At 43.8% G+C, this 23,960-nt stretch overlaps 1 protein-coding gene across 1 annotated transcript in view; it reads right to left on the reverse strand.

Moving 5' to 3' along the window:
- The window catches only part of LOC133345589 (exocyst complex component 6B-like), a 149,707-nt gene extending 131,758 nt beyond the window's left edge, over window positions 1–17,949 (reverse strand). Inside the window, 2 exon segments of the mRNA XM_061556498.1 lie at window positions 91–256; window positions 17,812–17,949. Of these exon segments, the coding sequence (XP_061412482.1) occupies window positions 91–256; window positions 17,812–17,915 (270 nt within the window). The 5' untranslated portion in view covers window positions 17,916–17,949.
- Between the last annotated feature and the right edge of the window lie 6,011 nt (window positions 17,950–23,960).

Below are 23,960 nucleotides of genomic sequence, written 5' to 3' on the forward strand. Positions count from 1 at the left end.
CACATTACGCGCACACTCGAAGGCAGTGCTGGTGCCAGCTACCGGGTTGGCGCGGTCGTGAGCCGCGGTTGGCGAAGAGCCGGGACTCACCTTCACCTTCCCGGCCTCGCTGCGCACTTTGAGCAATTCCGTGATGGAGTCGACGAAGCCCTGGTAGTGGAAGTTGCACATCTTCTCGATCTCGCGGTCATGGCTCTTGATCCGAGCCTCGAGCTTCTCCAGGAAGCGCTGGTGCTCCGCGCCATCGTACACCGACCTGTGAGGCACAGTGCCATATTTTTAAGAGACGAATTATAGTCACGTTTAAAGGGCCCGAGGTCAATCACCTGCGTCTGAACACGTAGTTGCTTTGTTGGTCTGTGTCCATGGTCCCTTGGCTGGTACAAAAGGATGTGGAGCTGACTGGACTTGCAAATAGACGACAGGTACCAGGCGGTGTCAAGATCGGCCTCTTTGGAGGAGGCTCGTGAGGGACGCTACTGGGCAGTTGGAGGCAGTCGCCCTCCACCAACGATAGAGGGCGGAGGAGCGACGCTCACAACAAGGAGCTGAGTGCCGGGCAGCTAAAATGCAGCAAGTCGGCACAGTAGGAAGCACAGTTGGTGCATCTGCCATTCAGCTCACACAGTCAATCCATAACACCTGGGTCTGTCCCATGACCTCCTGCCAGCGAGCCTTCAACACTTCCCGTGGCCTCAAAGTACACCTAGCATGGCACAAGCGCCATGGTGACGACACCGCCACTTCATGTAGAATGGCGGTTATTATTAGCTGGTGTTTAGGTGCTGTAGTCAACATCTCATTTTTCTATGGCTCTCGTTCTGTATTTGACATATTATCTTTTACCAAAGTTTCATTCAGCATGCACATCAAGTAATGTAATTCACGCACTGCAGGGGGCAGCACCTGTTTGCCGAGACGAATGCAAACTGTGCACTGGTCATGGCTCACGTTTAAATTATTTGAAAAAGTGCTCGTGATTTGTCACAAAAGAAATTACATCAAATTTCGATTTAAAGCTTTCGTGACTGCAGGGATTCATATTCTTGGTTCTTTCTTATTTCCCTTCTACGTGACTTTACCGAAAGAACCAAGAATGACATAAAAGTCAACGTAATTAACAATAGGTTTTCCCCCCCCCCCAAGTCCATTAAGAGTGTGCCATCGGTGTCATCACACAAGATGAAGAATGAATCCATTCGGATTGCTTACAGAGCAGTGAAATGTTCAACGTTCGAGAAAAAACCCATGTAAGATGATACCACAGATCTACTTCTGAGATCCCTTCGGGTGAGCTCTGTTATACACGGCAGAGGGCAGCAATTCCCTAGAGCTGCAATGTAGTCAAATCAAGTGTCCAACTATACTTCGTAAAATAGATTTACTGCGCCTTCATTGGTGACCGGCTGAGACCATCAACTCACTGCCCTTGCCTGGATTTGAGCCCAGAATCTCAGCAGTGCCTGCACAGCGGAATGACCTCGAAGCAACATGTCCATCTGGCTACGCTTCGTTCTTTAAAAAAGGTATCTGGTCCACAGTTTATTCATTTAAACAATTTTTGCTGGATAACATTCCTCCAAAAAGCTCATAGGCTAATACAGACAAAATTATATAAATGCTGTAGTGCTGGCAGACAAATATCCACAATTCAGGACCATCCTAAAAAATAAGTATTCTGGCTAGGTTACGCATTCCTAATACCACAATAGTCGACTGATCATGGCTGATGTCGATGATCAATGCTGCACAACAGGGATAACGTATTTTAACAACGTGCAGGTCGATTCCAATACGGTCTCGTGTTTCAAGAGCGCCGCCTGCTGGCAGTGTTTTTTTAATATCGTCACGGTCAGAAAAAAACACTGCCTGGTTTTGATGTTCAGCATGACCTGTTATTTGTTGTGCAGCACTGCCAGGTTTGGTGTGCAGCTCTGCCTGGTTTGGTGTGCAGCTCTGCCTGGTTTGGAGTGCAGCGCTGCCTGGTTTGGTGTGTGGTCATCAGGCAACAATGTATCAACACAGCAGTGTGCTGCACTAATAGCCATCTAGTGGCCAACTGAAGAAACACAATTTAAGAAAAAAATTCAAGAGAAATTTGAAAATAGATACAATTTACAATGTGTACAGCCCTTTGTCAGTTCACTGCTGACTGAAAGCCTCCACATGTGGTGTCGGCCATGAGGGTTGTTGGATCATACTTCACCATGCTGGTCAGTTAGGGCTAGTGGAGGGGGATGGCCCAGGACAGGCTCTAATATCACTCCCCACTGATGTTAGCCGTGGCCGGGAATCGAACCCATATCACCGAATTAATAGTGCAGCGTGCTAATCAGTGCACCGCCACTCCCCCTCAACTTCCTTGTTTGAAACAACCCATGCAAACTTCACTGGAACATTTTACAATCCACTTGTCATTGTTTTTATTGTATCATTTCCCACAATGTGGCGGCACAATGGATACAATGATTCAATGTTTTCATGGACTTAATCCACCTCCTCTTAACAACAGTTGACTTTCGGGGCAATGAGTGACTGCGGGTTATCAAGTGTTTCCAGGCCCATCCCTCATTTGTCGTGGAAAAATCAACCATTGCCGCCACATGACCTGCTGTCACCATTAGCTTACAGGGTGTAAATTAACTGCGAGGTTCGGGATTAACGTTCTATTTTAAAAGGTGTGTGGCATAGCGGAATTGCTATTCATAGAAAAGCATAAACGTGACAAGAAACGATGGCAGATGGGTGCAGCAAGACGTTGTGCAAGGTAAATTTTAAACTAGGTCGCGTGTACAATAGATATGCAACAAATCATCTCCCCCAGTATCACAAACGAATCATTATCATTCGGGGTAGTAATTTCTTTGATTGATTAATTTATCGGATTTTCCCCCCCATCTCATTTGTCTACTTGGCTCCGTCTCATTCTGTCCTGTTCATTACATCGGCCTGAAAGTAACATGAGCATACAGTTGGCAAAAGTCGTAAATATATCGATTCACACTCAAGATATGATACGTGCGATATCAGTGAGCGCGATGTCAACGAGTGGTTGAATTGTTACATGCTCCATGTAAATTCTATGTAAGTTTTGCAATATTTCATTCGAGAACAAAAGTGAAATGTCTTGAGATGATTAACATGGAATAGCATTGGATAAGTCTTAAATAACACTCCTGCCGTGCGCACTGTCAAAAAGTTGTGTATGTTGAACTTCGATCGCACCGTACGTAGCAAACCGTGCTAATCGGAGGTGCGGCGGGATTTGAAGCAGCAGAAAGGCCGACATCAAAACCCTTATTTTTCTGTTGGCACCTGAATAATTGCGATGAGCGATTTCACACCGGATCGGCAGAAGAGAAAAAACACAGTTTTTGTGCCCGTAATTGTGAGTTGAACTGAACGCCCAAGTGCTGGGGACATGCCCATAACAGTGTTATTATTATTACTACTACTCGCTGTGACCAACACGTACCGCATCAACCTTGTTTTTGTTGAGTCTGTACGCGTACTACCACAATAAACAGGGATTACGAACGCTGCCGATTTCTCGACGCGTATGCGCGGCTAATAGCATTACGACACCGCGCTGTAAATAACATGAGTAATGAACATCCTGTTGTTGGCCCCAACAGCCACAGATTAACAATGTATTTGCGCTGGACAGGAACACTTTGTTGCCAATGATAACTTATCCTGCCCCAAAGAACATGCACTTCCCACGTCCTTGCGGAACCACTACCAAGCGAATTCAATGCAGATTCTTCCGTTTCAAAACAAACGCCGCTTATTTTACCAAATTCGCGCAGCTGTGAATCACAGATGCATTTGCGTGACCCGTATCTGATAATGCGCAATATAAAGTGTCCTGCCGTGTTCGCTGTGGTGCCAGTGACCAAACTAAAAAACAAGCTGACTTTACCCAACAGAGCACGTGTGATGTTAGCTAAACACGAAAACACAATGTAACTGGTATTGGTCAAACATCTCAATGCTAACAAAAAATGTACCTGCAAAATACTCTATTGGAATTACACACAGAGAAAATGCCACCTTTACTGCAAAAATAATAACTGAAAGAATTTCCAAAAAATTGTCTCGAAATTCGTATTCTTGTGTTTTTTCGGTAAAGTCACGTAGGTAAAAAAATTAAAATTAATAAAAGCAAAATAAAAATCACGACGTTTCGGAGGCAACACATGCCTCCGTCTTCAGGTGGAACCGTCACAGCACGATAGCTGTATAAAGCGATCTTATTTATTTATTATTTTACTTTTATTAATTTTTTTTTACCTCCGTGACTTTACCGAAAAAACCTAAGACTATGAATCCTTGCAGTCACGAAGCTTCAAATCTAGAATTGTCTTGAGACTCAATGAGGCTTTGCTGGGTAAACAAGACATAACTACAATAACAAATCATTGCAATAGTTTTTTTGGAAAGTATAAAATTACGCAGTCTTTTAGAATGTATTATGCGGGTTGAGGTTGGTAAACCATTTCGCTGGCATCAGGAGCTGCTTGGGCAAGAAGACAACAACCTTCCCAGGGTCTTCCCTGTCCCGTGTCAAGACACAAACTAATGTCATGAAATCGGCGACTGAATGAGGACGGTCATCGTCCTCCGGGTCAGGTCAAACGCTCGATTATCTGTGGACTGATTATCTGGGTGGTGGATTAACTGTGCTTTTGGAAAAAATAATGAAAATAGAGAATAGGGTATTCCACACGCCGTATGCGCATGCGCCGGATTCTATTATTAGCTGCTCGTGACTCTGTGACCGATGACTTTAATAAACAGCAGAACACTACACATTCAATCTTATCCCTCCCCCCCATTCTGCGTGTGTAAACAATAAATATACATAAACAATGCATAAACATACAAAAAAAATATACGTAAACAATGCTTGTGTTGCAGTCGAAACGTCGTGAGAATTTTATTGTTTTATAATTTTTGAATTTTTTTATTTCCCTTCTACGTGACTTTACCGAAAGAACCAAGAATATAAATGCATACGTAAACACTATACAGTACAAATAATAAATATACATAAACAATGCATACGTCAACAAATAAATCCTATTTAATAGATGATTTTGGACATGATTTGCATCGTCCATGTTTCATTTTAATCCAGGTCACCCATCACTTCCCCCTCCACCCCCCCCCCAAATGACCCCGGGTAATCGAGAGTTGACGATGACAATAACCCACATAACTTTCAATGCGAGACTAAGCAGTAGACGACTATGCTTTGGCAGTGCATCCTCAACACAGCCATTGTCCATACAGCCGAAAAATAACTGCTGCTGAGTGAACCTGGGGAATCTTGAAGGCAAGCCCTCCACACCAACAATGCCTGGGTGGGGCTTTTATTGCCGTGCTAGGATGTAATCTCCGAGTGGAAATATTTTGGCGGACAACAATACTATTTTACGCTGCTGTTTTGACATTACACATTTATGAAGTCGCGCAAGCCACAGCGGTGGCCGTACTGCGGTTCTCTCCTGCACTGCAACAAAGCAATGCCTGCTGCACCTGCCTTCCGCTCACCAACACGCCGATGTTGCGTCGCAGCTCCCAAGTGGCGGATAAGATATGTTTGCAGGCAGTTTCGGAGTGGATGGCCGCTACTGTGGCCGGAATTAAATTAAGCCACAGCTCGTAGTTTCCCCCACCCGCACTTAGATACACAACTCTCAAATCGATATAGACAGACCAGGGGGTTTTTGATCATTCTTCCCATCACAAACCAATTAATCGCCTCGACTGGAGCTCGAGATTCAATTCAAGAGTCCAGGCTTACATTATGGTAAATAGTGGCCTCGAATAGCTGTAGGCAGTCACGCTAAACCATTAATCACAGTGTACAAATATAATCAGTACATCATATCTAATGACACGGGATTGTACTATCCTTGTTTAGATATCGATGTTAATTTAAGAATCGATACATCGATAAACTCATGCACACAATGAAGCCACTGAAGTTTTTAGGATTAGTGTGTCTATATGGGAATTCATCTACGGAGCTATTTTTAATTGCATTCACAAAGTGTATTCATCGAACAAAAGCAGCCGATAACCAAATAACCCAGATTCCACCTCGATAGCACATTGTAGGGGCGACCACCAAGCACAATCAGGTCGTCATAAGCGGTGGCAGGGCTGCGTTGCGAACGGTAGATGGCGGTGCTGCAAAATCCATCATTGTAGCGTACTATGCTCCCGCATCTATGCTCTCCGCTTTCACCAACCCGCGTAGACCCGCACATTGAAGCAAGCACTCAAGCAACCCGCCACAACCCCCACGGCGTGGGTAGGCCCTTATCCAACAGTGGATTGCCTAAAGGGCTGTGCACGTGTGCACACACGCACGAGAAAACAGAAGGCGCATAAAACATTTGATGTAGCTCAACGCTGACCCGTCCATCCAGAAACACGTCCGATACAAAGAACGCTCTGTGTGTGTGCAGGTTGATGATGGCCAGGCAAAGGTGGGCTACGTAAAGAAAATCTTCTACGTGAGCAAGGAGGGCCTCTGTGTGGTATCTACAGTGGAAAAAAAAAACACAGGAAACAGGAAGGTTCTGTAGCCCATCAGGTTCCGATAAGTAACGGAGAAAAAAAACACTCGCACTGCGAGTACCCAGTCAGCGTTCACTCAAACCCCTGCAGCTCGCAAACTGTAAAGTTAGGTCACCGTATAAATAAGGGACTGAATACAACACAACCAAGATGCCAAAACCCAAAAGTAGCTTCTGGCAGCTCTTAAGCAAACGATTCCCCACTGCCAAAACTGTCCAAGGGCCTCAAATACAACTGCTTTCAAGGCGTGTAAGTTGTCCACTTTGAAGATGTATATCGTGAAAAGAGTGCGATTGAACAAACATGAAAGTGGCTTTCAAAAGGAGGGCCTTTATTGCATTTGAACCATGCAACTAAATCACAAGTGCTGGCAAGGCTTATTGTGAGTGTGGGCGAAAAAGGCGCAGCTATGGGTATCGAGAGAGTAAGATTGTTTGTATATGCGTAAGAGGCATAATCAATTTTGGAGCTGAACCCAACTTGACAAACGCTTTGTCCACGAAGCTGTTGCTTAATGCGGATGGTGGCTTTTCAACTCACGTGAAGCGTGGCTTTGGGTTCACACCTGCAACGGCAGCCAGATCCGGGCGCCTTAAGCAGAGGCAATCGAAAAAGCAGTGTTCGTTCATCTTAAAAAAAACAATCATCCTCATCGGCAATAATCAGTCCACTGCTGCATGAATGGCTCCCCAAGCTACCACCACCACCACGTTCTCACGATCCTGTCCAGTAATCACCCCCATGTTCCTTCACCATCCCAACCGATGCCATGGTTGGAGGATCCTGAGCTTGTGCTTTGGGGCAGTGACATGGTCCAACGGTAGCGCATTCGCCGATTGTTGCAGACGTTGATGGTTCGAATCCAGCTGCCACCCAGATTTTTACTGCGGGTGTAATGAATGCAATAATACGCGCCGTCTCATTCACAGCTGGCGTTAAAGATCCCCCAATGTCATTCGCAAGAACAGGCTGTTTGTGAGCCGGCATCTGCGCCTAAATTTGGCAGATTTTGTTGTATTACCCCCAATTTACTCAATTGGGATTATACACTGGAATAATTGCCCCCTCCTGGCAGACTAATACCCCGGGTCACTCTTACATATGAGACTATCCTGGTCTCGTGAGTTCTCACCTGTCTTCTTGGTTCTTTCGGTAAAGTCACGTAGAAGGGAAGTAATAAAATAATAAAAATAAAATAAAACAATTCTCACGACGTTTCGGCTACAACGCAAGCAGCCGTCTTCACCTGAAGACGGCTGCTTGCGTTGTAGCCGAAACGTCGTGAGAATTTTTTTATTATGTTTTATTTTTATTATTTTATTACTTCCCTTATACGTGACTTTACCGAAAGAACCAAGAAGATGAATCCCTGCAGTCACGAAAGCTTTAAATCGAAAAGTTCTCACCTGGTTAAATAAAATAAACTTGAACTCTAGCTGTTGTGGACTGGGGGCCATGGTAATGGTGGGGGGGGGGGACTATACTTCACCATCGCAGAGTGTGGGTTGGTTAAGGGAGCACAAATTGTCTCTCCTCTCAATGAGAAGCTGATGGGTAGAGATACCCCTATTCAGTATAGCATGTATAATAGACTTTCTAAAACTGTCTGCTCAAGTTGAGAAGTCTACTTGACACAATGTACAAAGGCACGTAGGCGCACGCATTGACAAGACAAAAAACTGTTAAATTAAAAGACCTCGTAAAATGCTTTCAGACCAACAGCAATGAATCATTATAAAAAATTACACTCGTGTTTAATATGTTCCACAGTGGAAATATCGGCTAAGTTTACAAAGGCAATAAAAGGGCTATTATATCCAAGTGACTCAAAGTTGCGGCTATTCACCCCGAAGTATTATCAGTAAATCCAGATGGTGCAGAGACAATGCAAGATGGAGCAACCCCTTGAGGCTAACATAAACACACCCAGTCACCCCTTCCTCCGAGTTCACCCACGCACACAGCAACACAGGCCCTCTCGCAACCACTGACAGACAACATCTTTCTCCGAACACAGGGCTGGGTTTTACAACCACCCGGTCATAAATAAGAACCGCCTTGTCTCAAGTGTTACTCTACAAGCATTAATGTAAAGATAATTCGTTACAATCACGTGCAAGGCATACTGCGTACTACGCCCCAGTATTATAAACAGGCGCGTTATATTTTTAGTCCTTTTGTGATGAAAGAACAGTGTTGTATCAGATGATTCTTTTGTATGTCTTACAACAATATCAGTTTCCCCAATAACTAAGCCCAAGCACTCATAAGTGGCTCAACAATGCATTGAACACCGCCAGTAATTATGACCACACCTCGCTCTGAACCCTGCCATATCCTTTGACAGCCCAACGGGGGGCTGCATCCAAAATCGTTGCAATTCTTGCCAATTTGCACATGCATGCCCCAGCAAGTGAAAGCACGTGTAGTACATGTAAAGGAGTGTGCTTTGAAAGTGTAAGTTTTAGCGGTCCGTGTCTGTCTCTTACAGCCAATAGGAAATGTGGTTTGCGATTGCCCCCGTCTTATACTTTCCTGACACTGTTATCTGCCGCGCACACTCGTCTGCCGGTTCCTGTTTTGCACGAACAGGCTGCCCCGTCAAGAGCAGGAGGTTTCCTGTGCCACCTCTAACGGCCTTTCCCAGCCAACAAAACCATTAGCCGTTGCACCTATAATGTGCTAGTGTATGCACAGCGTGCATATCTGCACCATCATCGGCAGGGACCAATACCAAAGCCCCCCTCTCATTGTTGGTTCAATTGTTAATGGTAATGTTGAGCAGTGAGTAATCAAACTTATGATACGCTTTTTCCCTGATTGTGTAACCACAAAATGTTCCCTTTGGTCACTAACTAATACGAGTGTGGCTCTTAGTACAGCTAAGATTTGCACAGCCTGTGACAAAAAAAATTGCACGGCTATTCCTTTCCAGCATGTAGAACTAAAGTAATAAGGTTTCGGTATAGTGTTATGTGGATGTATGCACATGTACAGCCCTTTAGGAAATACACTACTGGATGAGGGTCTGCCCACACCTTATCGGTCGTGGGATTTATCCGACCATACTTCACCACCCTGGTAAGTACCGGTGTCCGACTGGACATCTGTAAAAAAGATCTTCACAGATCATCGGATTCCTGCAAGATAAATAAAGATTCTGATTCTGAGGTTGGTGAAGCCAACGAGCATAATTGAAGTGGATGATAACTGCAGTTCAAAAATGCATTTTGTTGCACCACTCTCGATTGCCTACCATATCGCTCCACAACCTGCTGTACTTGATGGTCAACCATCCAAGCGCGATGCTAGCCCGATAATATCCAGGCTCCACCGTTTGATCAACTCACTCAGAACGCACCCATTCTCATCAGATCAGTGGCAGAATATGCGTAAAACTTTAAAGTTAAAATGCAGCCCTGAAAATTCTGACTCGCGCTGTTGGCAGAAGGGCCACCAATAGAGGGAATTCTAGAGAGCTCCACGAGAGGGAATTTGGCCTACTCTTCCACGCTGGCCAGACCCCTTGGAAAAGGTGGGAATACCAATACAGTACCATTCACCCCACCATACATAACCGGTAAATCAAATAACTGGAATATGGATGAGTAAATTAGTTAAATAAATCAAAACAAACACCGATTCAGAAGGCTCGTAGACTGACCAATGACATTAACATATTATTTTCTAGAATGCAATTTTATTGGAAAATAATTTCCTGCACAAATGACCATCAAGGCGGTGCTCATCAGCCCTGAATCAGTGGTGGAACTTCCTCATTCCCAGGGCAGGTACGAGTCTCTCCACAAGACAACAACCACAGTTGCCTTCCCCACAAAGTGGTACTTATTTTATCGAAACCAGAAGGAAGATAGACTGAGTCAACCCTCAATCGTTATTTGAACTTTCAACCTTCAGATTGTGGAGTGCTTGCACATCCACTCAACTGTCTGCATTAAACTTCCATATATTCAGGTCACATTGATAGTGGTTACGCTTTAAATACAATTTTTATATAAAAATATTCATTTATTTTTACCAGGTAAGGCCCACTGAGCTAAATTTCGATTTAAAGCTTTCGTGACTGCAGGGATTCATCTTCTTGGTTCTTTCGGTAAAGTCACGTAGAATGGAAATAATAAAATAATAAAAATAAAACGTAATAAAATAATTCTCACGACGGCCACAACGCAAGCAGCCATCCTCAGGTGAAGAACAGGTCTGTCGATAAGTCTTATCGAGTCTTATCGACAGACCTGTTCTTCACCTGAGGACGGCTACTTGCGTTGTGGCCGAAACGTCGTGAGAATTATTTTATTATGTTTTATTTTTATTATTTTATTATTTCCATTCTACGTGACTTTAGCGAAATATGAAGGCCCACTGAGCTATATAACTTTTTCAGAAGTGACCTGGCCACAAATGAGAGCTCAACGAAGTGGCTTATCATGTGGAAATGTATAGCGGCCAAATATTCTAAACGCATGTTTGTAAATGTGGAGGGAAAAACCGGAGGACTTGAAGAAAAATCCACGCGACCATGGGGAGAATATGCAAACTCCAAATTTACAGGCATCGTCAGGGTCGGGATCAAACCCACGACGTCCTTTATACCAGGCGAAGTAGTTAACATCTCGCCACTTTGCACTTAAGGGTGATATGTATTGTGGCATTGCAGGACCATGGGGCTGGCGGTGGCATGGAAAGACCATTGCAAACATTGTGGTTGATAAAGATTAAGTTTTCGACCATCAGAAAACCTTCTCATCATATTACGTTTTGTCTAAATCAGAAGGGGCATAAGCTCAGAAATGCAAAATGTTTTAAAGGGCGGTGCCCATCTCCTTTTCTGAGCCTTTTCTGGGCCCAAAGCCAGATATGTCATGCAACAATTCCTGCGGATTTCTGACGAGTGAATCATCCACTCCTGTTGCCATCACACAACAACATGCAGTTCAATAACAGTCATGTCAGGATCACAAGGCAAGCACTCCTTTAACTTCCTTACCCGGATAATTGTAGATGTCCAGATACGAATCAGACCTGTCCCTTATTTTACAATCTCAACATTGGTTTCTATTGGAAGGAAACTTTTCAAGAAAGCAAAAAATTGTAGCGTGAAGCTGAAGAAAGGACATGTGAAACTGGGTCTTCTGTATTGCAATAAAGATGCTAAAAGAAAGAAGTGTTCATTGAGTAAAGACAACGCTTTTGGTACAATGTAGCAATATACCTCTCCAAATATAAAATATTTTAAAGTGTGATATATATTTATTTCAGTCATCGTTCATTCCACTGCTGGATTAAAGTATTCCCATGTTATGCGGAACATGGGGGGGGGGTTTTGGCCATACTTTGCTACCCTGGTCAGTGGGGGTTGGTGAAGCAGGAGTGGGTCTAGGACCGGTTTAGATAACACTCGGGTGAACAGGACTCGAACACGGGTCACTGGGTTCAAAGCGCAATAAAAGAACTCCTGTGCCATTAATTGTAATTCTTATTTTAATTGTAGAGGTGGCTCAGTGACTCAGGGGGCAGAGCACTTAGCCAGTATTGTTGAGAATTTGGGCTTGAATCTGGGCAGCCACCCAGGATTAAGCTGTGGTCTCAAGTGTAATGCGTTCATGGTCTCAGCTCAGTCACAAATGATTGTACAAACATCAAATACATTTTGGATTTCATTTCATTTTGATTATTTAATTACTGAGCTGTTTGAAATCTGTTTTACTCACAAGCAACAATCGGTCATTCCAAACCACACACACAAAGGTTTGAACCTAGTCTGCTCAGGAGGCCGGTGAAAGTGAATTCAACAGTAGTCTGGGGGTGCCAAGATGACCAAATGTTATCTCCTTTCGCCTGGTACGCAAGGTCGTGGGTTCCATCCTGACGATGCCTGCTGTATATTTTCAGTTTTCATATTCTCCCCATGGTCACGCGGATTATTCTACGGCGGCTCCTCCGGTTTTGCCGTCCACATTAGAAACGTGCGTTGAGATTATATGGCTACTATACATTCCCATAAATACGATAAGCCACTTCGATGAGCGATCGTGTATGACCAGGTTGCCTCTGAAACAGAGCTAATAGCTCAGTGCACTTTACCTGGTAAATAATGGTGTATATGTATAGGTCCGTGAGACCATCTTCTCTGACACAGGGTAGAAGAACTCTCCACTGAGGAACTCTCCACTGCTGGCTGGAGAGTTCCAAATAGAAATGTATTAATCTCCAGCGATGACACAAAAAATACAAATGGAATGTAATATTTGCAAAAAAAAGAAACACTGGTAATATTCATGAAATAAATTTTATTTAATTTGTTATCAGTATTAGCAATAAAGATTGTGCAAGTCATACTGCAAACTGAAAAAAATTCCTACCGAAAAAAGATATGTTCAGATGTGGCCTATAAAAATCCATAAATATATCAAAAGTAACTGTACGTTACATGTCGGTTTGCAGGAAATAAATCTGAAAAACTCCTGGAAATCATGTGCTCGAATCGTGTTGGTGTATGCCACAGCTGCCTACGGACAATATCACCTGGAATTTCCCCACAGCGTTGAGCCTGGACAGTGCTTGGATGAGCAAACACTCTGCAAAGAAGACTGATGTGGGGGTGAGGGTACTTTGCAGACAGCATGGGAGCAGTGTTCAATATCCATTGTTGTACTACACTTCTACACTCCCACGTCTATGCACCCCACCTTCACTAACTCGCACTGACCAGCATTCCATACAGCATGATGAAGACTTCATACAATCGAGATGGCCGATACGGCTTTCAATATACTTACAAGCAAGCAAAATTTCAGGACATTCTCAAGAAAATCAACTGCTTGGATTGATCTTAATGACGACCAGCATTACATAACATCATAATGTGATGGTGTCACCATAATATGACGGTGTCTGCCAAGAGACAAGATGTGACAGAGAGGATGTCCACCTTAGGAGGGTGATGAAATTATATCGTGTACAGGTGATAGGCAGATTATTACATGACAGGACCAAGAAAAATGCACCATCTTCAGGGTACCTTCATCCAACAGTGGATTGATCAGGTGATTGATGACGTCACCCAACGCGATGGTAAGCATCGTGAATTATTCAGTATAAGGCCATTCCTCAGGTAAACAATTCCAATAAAAGTGGCTATATTTGGAAATCGGAGTGCTATGGACTTGAATCTCTTTACTGTATCACCAATTAGCTCTGACAAAATACCAGACACTTCCCTGCAGCTTTTTCTATTCTTATCATACATTGTCACTGATAACCGTTCTGATGAGAAGAAAAAAAAACATCACATTAATTTTCTGGGAGGCTTCTGGTAACTGTTTGAAGTGAAACAATTAAATACTGTAGATGAGATATTAATATTTCATTTCCACATAAAAAATGTATTTGGACTTCCAGTAAATTAGCCGTTTCGCTGAGGATTCGGTGAAAAATATGAAGATGAAATGTACTCGGGTGCATTGCCAAAAAAGGAAAGAGATGGAGCAATGAAATCAGTTTGCGTCAAGTGCTAAATATATTGCTAAATTACTGAAACGTGACAGATGGAAACGGTTTGGAGATTTATCCAGCTATCAGTGGATTGATCGTGGCTGATAATGATCATGGAGGGTGAAAAGAAAATTAATTGTTCAATCAAATAAGAGTTCATAATAGCAGCCAGTTAATGACACAAAACACAGGCTATTTAATATTCCTGAGATTAAGTGACACTCAAACATGACCTGCCATATATACGCGTATGAACCCAACGCGAGCACATCTAAACAATAATACACCGTGAGATACCACATTAAACCTGGATTTGAATTCAATGGTAACACAACGTAACCACCCTCATGCCTTGGGTGGAGTGGTGACAAAGCGGTTAGCACATTGAATTTCGATTTGAAGCTTCTTTCATGACTGCAGCAGGGATTTCATCTTCTTGGTTCTTTCGGTAAAGTCACGTAGAAGGGAAATAATAAAATAATAAAAATAAAACATTATAAAATACAATTCTTACGACGTTTCGGTCACAACGCAAGAACAGGTCTGTCAGGAAGACAGCGTTCTGACCTTTTCTTCACCTGAGGATGGCTGCTTGCCGAAACATCGTGAGAATTATTTTATTATGTCAAATTTTTATTATTTTATTATTTCCCTTCTACGAGACTTTACCGAAAGAACCAAGAACAGGCTAGCACATTGTGCTATGAATCCAGCAAATATTTTTAGATTCTTAGCCATGGCGAACATCAGTGGCGAGGTATGTCGGAGCCAATCCTGGGCATCTCCTTCATAAATTATGACCGACCAGCATTGGTGAAGTAATGTCGAACAACCCTCAAACACAGTTTAATGCAGGTGTAGATTGATATAACTTTTTTAAGTTAATGATGACTGTTATTAACTGTCTTCTTGGTTCTTTCGGTAAAGTCACGTAGAATGGAAATAATAAAATAAAACATAATAAAATAATTCTCACGACGTTTCGGCCACAACGCAAGCAGCCGTCCTCAGGTGAAGACCAGGTCTGTTCAGACGCTGTCTCCCTGACAGACCTGGTCTTCACCTGAGGACGGTTGCTTGCGTTGTGGCCGAAACGTCGTGAAAATTATTTTATTATGTTTCATTTTATTATTTTATTATTTCCATTCTACGTGACTTTACCGAAAGAACCAAGAAGATGAATCCCTGCAGTGACGAAAGCTTTAAATCGAAATTGTTATTAACTGCTAAATACTTTAACGTTAACAGTCAATATAATGAAAAAGTTAAATCATGTGAGCTCGTCTGCAGTCCTCTCTTCTCCACGATGTGGCAGGAGTAAATATAGACGGGGTGAGATCACCGATGTCAGTTTAAGCAGCTGTCCCTCTCGAGAGGATACATAACACGGCAGCTCATAAACTAATATCTCCTGCTATACAACTGCACTAGTATTGATTCTGAAGTGGTATAAACGTATGCACAGCTAAATGTATACATTAAAAGATCACCAAGCTTTATTATGGATACAGAAAATAGCACCTTGCAGATGTGTCATCCCAGAAGGTTTACCATTTTATTCCAGCTTAAAACAGGGTCAGGCATGAATGAACAATACTGAAATATGGCTACTACAAAAAAAGATCAAATGTGGCCACAAAATTGGCACAGAAGGACCTACTCTAGCAAATGAGTGAGTTATTTAAACAGCAACCAGTGCATGTGAAATATTATTGCGTGGGTTGTTAAAAAGGAAAAATAAACAAACCCTGAGTACAAACACATTAAAATCTAAGCATGTAAATGGCAGCATTAGCGGTGGGAGTGACAGTGTGAATGGGGACAGCCAAAAGACCCTCTTGCATGGACAAGCACACACAAACCGATCCCACCAGTAAACATTTGACTTTGAGTATACACATACGATATTAAAGATAACAAACAGATGCCTGTGCCATGGTAACTACCACAGCCAAAAAAATCACACTTAAGGTGGTAGCAGTCAGGAATTGGCAGTGGGTTCCTCCTGGCCTGTCTGTGTTTTGAGTGTTATCCCCTAGAACGCATGTTTTCTTTTGGAATTCTGGTTCACTTCCACAATCAAAACACTCATTCGTAGAGTTATCCAAACATCCCGTTCAGTTACATGCTGAAAAAGAGTGTTGAGGCTCAGTGAAACTTTCCTGGGTGAATAAAAGGAATTATAATTGTTAACTTCATTAAGAAGTAAAGCATTCAAACGCTGGCAACATCTTTACACAATATCGAGGCTTCCCTGGATTGTCAAATAGAATGATTGATGATACTGTACTCGTATTATGATAGTGATTGTCTTACAAACTGTCCCTGCCATCAGGATATTAAATTTACACCAATGGCAATGGGGGGTTGCCCATAGAAACATCTTCCAAAGTGAATTTCAAGATGAAAAAACTACAATTTCAGTTCAATGTTACGATAGCCATTCAAAATATCAAAGCTACAATAATTAAAAAGTACCGCGTCGAAATTCATATATAGTTAGCGAGCATATATTTAGATTTTTGAAGCGTCAAGGACCAACAATCAAGTATGTTAGCCACACACCTGACCAAACGTGGGTATTTTTTTAATGCTGAGTAGACTTAGAGGCGTCCCAACTTACCTACCCAGGAAGCCGAAAATTAAGCCAACACTTGGCCCCATATTAAGTCTCTCCCTATATTTGCCACACCAAACCACTTATTTTAGGCTGAGCGGAGTTGGAGGTGTGCCAACAATCCAGCCAGGAAAATCAGGCCATGTCAAACTCACCATTGGCCTCATTCTAGATTTGAAGCTTTCGTGACTGCAAGGATTCATATTCTTAGGTTTTTTTCGGTAAAGTCACGTAGGTAAATAATTAACATTAATAAAAGTAAAATAAAAAGTAAAATAAAAATCACTGACATTAAAGTATTTTTTGTTAACTTTTATTAATTTCAATTTTTTACCTACGTGACTTTACCGAAAAAACCTAAGAACATTGGCCTCATGTTTACATTACATTGGCACAGTGTGGGTGAAGGGTGGCACCACCAGAGGCGGGAACTAGTTTCACGCTGAGTGGCCCTACAGGTATCCCACCCAGTCAATCAGCCCAGAGCTCAGACGAACCCTCGACCCCATGAGTACATTGGAATCTCTCCCTAATTTCAGCCACAGCTAAGAACTCATTTCATGCGGAGTGAACTTACAGGCGTCCCGCATCACAGCCAACCAGCTAGACCGGAGATCAAGTCAAGACAGCCCATGTCCACATGTTCACGTTAGTCTTGTCTCTCTCAACCACGCACACGATCACCAGACAGGAGTACACACACACACAGTCACACGGCTCCACGGACTTAAGAGAAGTCCTACTGAGCCACCAGCCAGGAAGACCGCCCAAGAGACCAGGCCCTGGTCTCCTGTGTTTGCATTACAGTCTCAGCTCGTCTTCGGCCACAGATGATGACTATGACACCGCACCCCCCTCCACTCATTTGAGGCTACGCGCACCTAGAGGCGCTCCCACCCAGCACCCGTGTCTACAACTGCAGTGCCAAGCCACCACGGCGAGCGCGGTGTGCGACTGTGTGGCCTTGGGTCCCACCGGTGGTGAGTGTGGTAGCAAGACGGGGTGAGGGGGGGTAAGGGCCAGGGCGCAAAACAACCGGCACGACGACCACGCAAGCAAGAGCCTCCCCCCCGTCTGGGCGTGTGAACCTGAGCGTGGGGCCGATGCACGCCGTGTCCGTGCTCTCGATCTCGCGCAAGATCCGCTCGTGTTCCGCTGCCGTCTCAACGCTCTCCGCCTCCACCGCTGCCATCTTTCACTGTAAGCTGGTGGGGAGGAGTGAGGCGCTATGACGTCATGTCACTCCGCGATGACGTCACCGCCGTCGGTACAGTAGGCGCAAGTGACGTAGAGGCAGAGGTGAGCGGGGTGCATCGGGGCGAGAATGCGGCGGTGACGTCATGTAATGGGAGGTGGGTTGATGTGAGCTTTTGACGTCACCGCGCAGGGTGTGAGGACTGCGGCGGAAAAGGTGGGCGGTCAGGGGTGACGTCATTGCGGGATTGTTATACTCTTTGGTTCTTTCGGTTTAAGGGGGCGTTCATAAATGACGTCACGCGATTTTGGACGATTTTTGACCCCCCCCCCCTCGTCACACAACGTCACAAAAAGTCAGACTCCCCCTAAAATATGACGTCACAAAGCTCTGCCCCCCCCCCCCAAAAAAAAAACATGCTTCAAATCAAGATTTGAAGCTTTCGTGACTGCAAGTATTCATATTCTTAGGTTTTTCGGTAAATTCACCACGTAGGTAAAAAATCTAAATTAATAAAAGTAAAATAAAATAAAAATCACGACGTTTCGGAGGCAACACAAGCTTCCGTCTTCCGGTGGAACCGTCACAGCCACGACAGCTGCATCAAGTAAATGAGTCGTGCTGTGACGGTTCCACCTGAAGACGGAAGCTTGTGTTGCCTCCGAAACGTCGTGATTTTTATTTTATTTTTATTAATTTTGATTTTTTTACCGACGTGACTTTACCGAAAAAACCTAAGAATATGCTTCAAATCGCTTTAAACTATTGTCATTGTAGTGCGTATTTAATGTGGCGCTGCACTCTGATGTTGTAGGAGAAAACATTGATTAAAAAGTCTATTTAATTAAGTAGAACGTGTTGACTATATTTATTTAAAGTTGCGCATTTTGATGTGACGTCACATTTCTCACCCCCCCCCCCCCTCGTCACACATCGTCACAAATGCCTGACCCCCCCCCCCCCCAGGTGCGTGACGTCATTTATGGACGGCCCCTAACACAAAATCGCCACTACCAAGGACAGTCGTCATTTTTGTATTACTTTAGTATAAATAAATGTTAAAGTATGAATACATTTAAAATTTGGATTCATATGTTGTTTTTTTCTGACTTTATGAACGAAAAGACACAAATTCGCCCGCGAAAACAAAAGCATCATGTGCCTTACGAATAACGTGTCTAACCGGCGCACGTAACACGTTTGGAGTTTGCACGTTCTCCCCGTGGTCGCCTGGATGTGTCTCCGGGTCCTCCGGTTTGCCCCTCCACATTTGGAATCAACATGGATTTCGAGTATTTGGCTCCTATATATTTCCGCATAAGCCACTGCGTTGAGCTATCATTTGTGGCCAGGTCGCTTCTGAAAAGGAGCTATATAGCTCAGTGGGACTTACTTGGCAAAAAAAAAAGTGACTTTAATGGCTTAGTTTAGTTAGGCAGTAAACCTGTATGCCCCAGAGTGACAGCCAACACAGGTGACATGCCGAGAGACGGAGCGATGACATCGGCATCACGGAACATTGACACATGGCGATGGGATGGAGAGAGCCTTCATCCAGCAGTTGAATTATCATGGCTCATGATGATGATACTGATTTACGTGATCTTATATCTCAAATCCAATTTGCGGGAAGCATCTTTGAACGTCGCTCCTGAACAACCTTTGCGTTGTCACCTGGCCCCAACTCCCCTTCTCGCTTGAGGGTGCCTTCACATCCAGAATCGGGTAGATCGTGACCGCTGACGATCGTTGCGGTGGTGCCAAATGCCACGCTCGTGTTTGACCGTGCGCCGTCTCAAGTTGACAGCGGGTTTTTTGCTGACGAGTTGGCTTCAGAAATGAGCCCATGTTCTCCTTCCAGACAGGGCATTTCCTAACCGAGGATTGTACAAATATCTGGCTTTGCCGATTATCCCTTGCGGCCAGACTTCCACCCATCCATTGTGCAACCGCGCGCATCGCCATCCCTGCCCTCCCCCCACCATGTTTTCGTAGAGACGCGTTGGTTGCTGCCGTGATGGCGACTGGCCCAATAGCGGTGAGTTTATTATATCTATGCTACGTCAAAGTGGCTGTTTTCTCAGCTGCCCTTGAACTTGACGAACCCATACAAATTCCATCGCTCTCACATTTACGACTGTTGAGTGGCTATATATTTTAAAATGTGCTTTGGATGGTAGTGGACCAGTGGGCATGTCCAGATCATTAAGGAAACATTTCGGGGCGGCGTTATTGGGCAGCAGAGGGCAGTGCAGTGAAAATAATTATTGTACCGCACTCCTGTGTTACAACAGTCTATAGCCATATTCAATTCACCATCATCAACAGCCATAATATAATCTTACCCACTGTTGGATGAAGGCCTCCTCAAGTCGTCCCCATCTCTCACATTCCCGCAATATAACCAACAATCCATCCCATCGACAGTAGCTCCCTCACGTAGCTTGTTGTCATTGTTCCACCCTCGCGTTTAACGTCGTCTTGGGTGTGTTGCCTCCGTTGGCTGCCACTCCGCCGTTAGTCTCGACCGCACCTGATCGCCCCTTCTGGCCATGATGAGTGCTGCCTATGGTCCACTTGCTTTACTCAACAGTCAATATGATGTCTTCAATTCTAGATTTGAAACTTTCGTGACTGCAAGGATTCATATTCTTAGGTTTTTTTGGTAAAGTCACGTAGGTAAAAAATTAAAATTAATAAAAGTAAATAAAAATAAAATAAAAATCACGACGTTTCGGAGGCAACACAAGCTTCCGTCTTCAGGCGGAACCGTCACAACACGATAGCCGTATCAAGTGACTTTTATTAATTACATTTTTTTACCTACGTGACTTTACCAAAAAAACCTAAGAATATGATGTCTTTAACTTGTGTGTTCCTCATTCCGTCTCTTGGCGTAAATTCCAAGCCTGAATTTCACCTAACTTCTTTGGATACTTTTCTAATGTTTTGCTACATATTTACCAACGTGCTCCCTTACCTGTTGAACAAAAGGGCGTGTTTAATCGGTGCGTATTAGCTGCTATGACACATACATCAAAACATTGATGTTGACAAAGTAAAGGGATGAAAAGCAAAACTATAAATAATATTACGAGATGTTACATTTGGATGTGTGCTAATCGTGCTGGGAGAAGAATAACATAACATTTCCCGTCCTTAGTACTGTTAAAGCGATCTCATCGGCTTTAAACAAACATCTGTGCTATTCCTCGAATTCAGCAAGCTGCGAATTTTCCAGCGTATGGAACAAAAGTAATACTATCTCGTTGTCTTGTCACGTGGATATATGCACACATACAGCACTTTCGTAAATCCACTTCTAGATGAGAGCCCCTCACATCGTACAGATTGTGGTAATTATTTGACCATATTCACCATACTTCACCAGTGTGGGTTGGTGTCGGTGGGAGGTATAGACTTAGACGCATAGAAGCACAGTACAACAGTGGATTGTCCTGTACTCCCCCTCTACTGACAACGTAGCTCTGGAACAGCCGACAACAACCGTGCAATGCATGGTGGTCGCCTGTGCAAGCACTATCCTCACTCGAACCTGCTTCGATTGCATTCCGGGTGATTTGGTCATAGGCGCGTATAAAAATATAAATACAGTGACCATTAATGCGAACGTTATGCCACATTCAGTTGTGGCGACTGTGGCTTGCAGATTTAGCTCCTTATCCGTCAGGAACTGCTGGCATTGCTCTTTTGGAGCCTTTGCAAGCACAAAGGAAGCAACGCTTGAATATTATTATAATTCCCGTTTTATGCCCAGCGCAACGCCAATGACTTCCTCACACAGCCCGCTTGATATTAGTCGAGTATCATTGCGTGCGGGAGGAATTCAGAGTGCTCGGCAAACACTCACGTGTACGAGAGAATAGCACTCAAATTCTACACAGATCTAAAACAGCGGCATAGCCACGGAGTGTGCAGGCGGTGCAACTGCGGCAGTGCCCGTCACGTGCCAGGAGGCTCCAAGGGGCCACAATTCGTGGCATGCACTCGGGCTCGCGCCAACCACGCTATGCCAATGGTCTGAAACCTCCCTGTTGTACTGTATGTATGTATGTTGAACGTCTTGCGCACCGTACGTTGCCAACCGTGCTAACTGGAGGTGCCCCTAAGAGGCACCTCACTGCCCTGGAAGTGTGTTTTCATTATTATAATATTATATTGTTTGGTCTTCCAGCCCCGCAAAATAAATTATCCTATTAATTTACGGCAAGTTAAAATGAACGAAGCACTTTTAAAGTTCGGCATATGCTTCTGACTTAACACATCCGATTTTAAATAAGTGCACGGTCGATTCCACGGAAATGCAATTGCAGCATGGGCCACAGAACCTCTCATGATTATAACATTCAAACGACAGCATCGTTTGGAATGTCGTAGTTTCTAAATCGTTGTGCACAGCAGCAGGCTTGCTGCCATGCATAACAGGGCCCATGTATGATGTATGTTGAACTTCTGTCGCACCGTACGTAGCCAACCGTGACAATCACCCATCACCGTGTCGAATTAACCTCCATTATTTATGTAATTCAGTGACCGTGGAATCATCATTTAACAAATTTTGTAAAAAGTAAAATAGTAATATCCTACGTCAGCAGTCCTCCTGCTGTGTTTGTTTCACACCTGATGAAGGTTGCTTGTGTTGCGATCGAAACGTCGTGATCTATTATTATTTCTACCTACGTGACTTTACCGAAAGAACCAAAGAGTGTGGATTCCTGCAGTCACGAAAGCTTAAAACCAAGATGAATACAATATTATACAGCCCCTTGTCAATGGCAGCATCTCCACGCAGCAACAGCCTGTGAAGGTTACACACGGGAAGGGGGGGGGTCCCCTTGCCTTTCTTTAGCCGCACTCTTTGCGCGCGAGTGCACGCGACGTCAGCTCGGCGATAGATAGGAAGATAGATACGCATTCATATTCTAAGGGTTTTTTCGGTAAAGTCACGTAGGTAAAACATTAAAATTAATAAAAGTAAAATAAAAATAAAAATCACGACGTTTCGGAGGCAACACAAGCCTCCGTCTTCAGGTGGAACCGTCACAGCCACGACAGCTGTATCAAGTAAATGAGAGATTACAAGAGCTACCACTCCGTATATATAATGGTTGGAGAGGGGGGAAGGGCCAAGTACGGCACACTTTTTATTAATATGGTAAGGTGAGGCTTAAGAGGCTGAGCCTTTGTTATGGAGAGGTACGGTTTGTGACTAAGCCTGGCCTACATAACAATAGTGTGTAAAAAGAAACAACTAAACATGGTAAAACAAGCCTGGCTGTCTATCAATAACCTGTAATAGTTGTCTGTCAAATAGAATGGTCCAAATAAGTGTAGTTAAATCTTTTTTGCATGGTTCGCAGGGATCACGGGTGAGAGACGACGCTTGGACGCCCCCGGTAAAAGTGAGCAAACTCTCCGCATTCGTATTGTTATGTAGACTAGCCGTAGTCTCAAGCCGCACCTTACTATCATAATAAAAAGGGGGCCTGTCCTGGCCCATCCCCCCCTCAACCAGTATATATACGGGGTAGTATCTCTTGGAATATCTCATTTACTTGATACAGTAAGCGTGCTGTGACGGTTCCACCTGAAGACGGAAGCTTGTTTTGCCTCCGAAACGTCGTGATTTTTATTTTATTTTTATTTTACTTTTATTAATTTTAATTGTTTTACCTACGTGACCTAAGAATATGAATCCTTGCAGTCACGAAAGCTTCAAATCTAAAATCTCCGCATTCGCTTTGAGGTCCGTGGCTGAGTTATGTGCGAGCCGGCCGCGTGACAAGGAATCGGGTGCTGTGTGCGCTGGGGCCGTTTGCAGCCAACGAGAGGAGCATGCTTAATTTGGAGCTTTCGTGACTGCAGGAATTACTCTTTGGTTCTTTCGGTAAAGTCACGTATAAAGAGAAAATAATAAATTAAATACTAGCATACGACGTTTCGATTGCAACACAAGCAATCGTCATCAGGTATAAATGAAATAGAAACACAAATCTAGTATACTTAGAAATGTAATGTGTT

Source organism: Lethenteron reissneri, chromosome 22 (genome assembly GCF_015708825.2).
Source record: "Lethenteron reissneri isolate LAM-NWPU_2019-01 chromosome 22, ASM1570882v1, whole genome shotgun sequence".
In the NCBI taxonomy this organism is placed as follows: Eukaryota; Metazoa; Chordata; class Hyperoartia; order Petromyzontiformes; family Petromyzontidae; genus Lethenteron; species Lethenteron reissneri.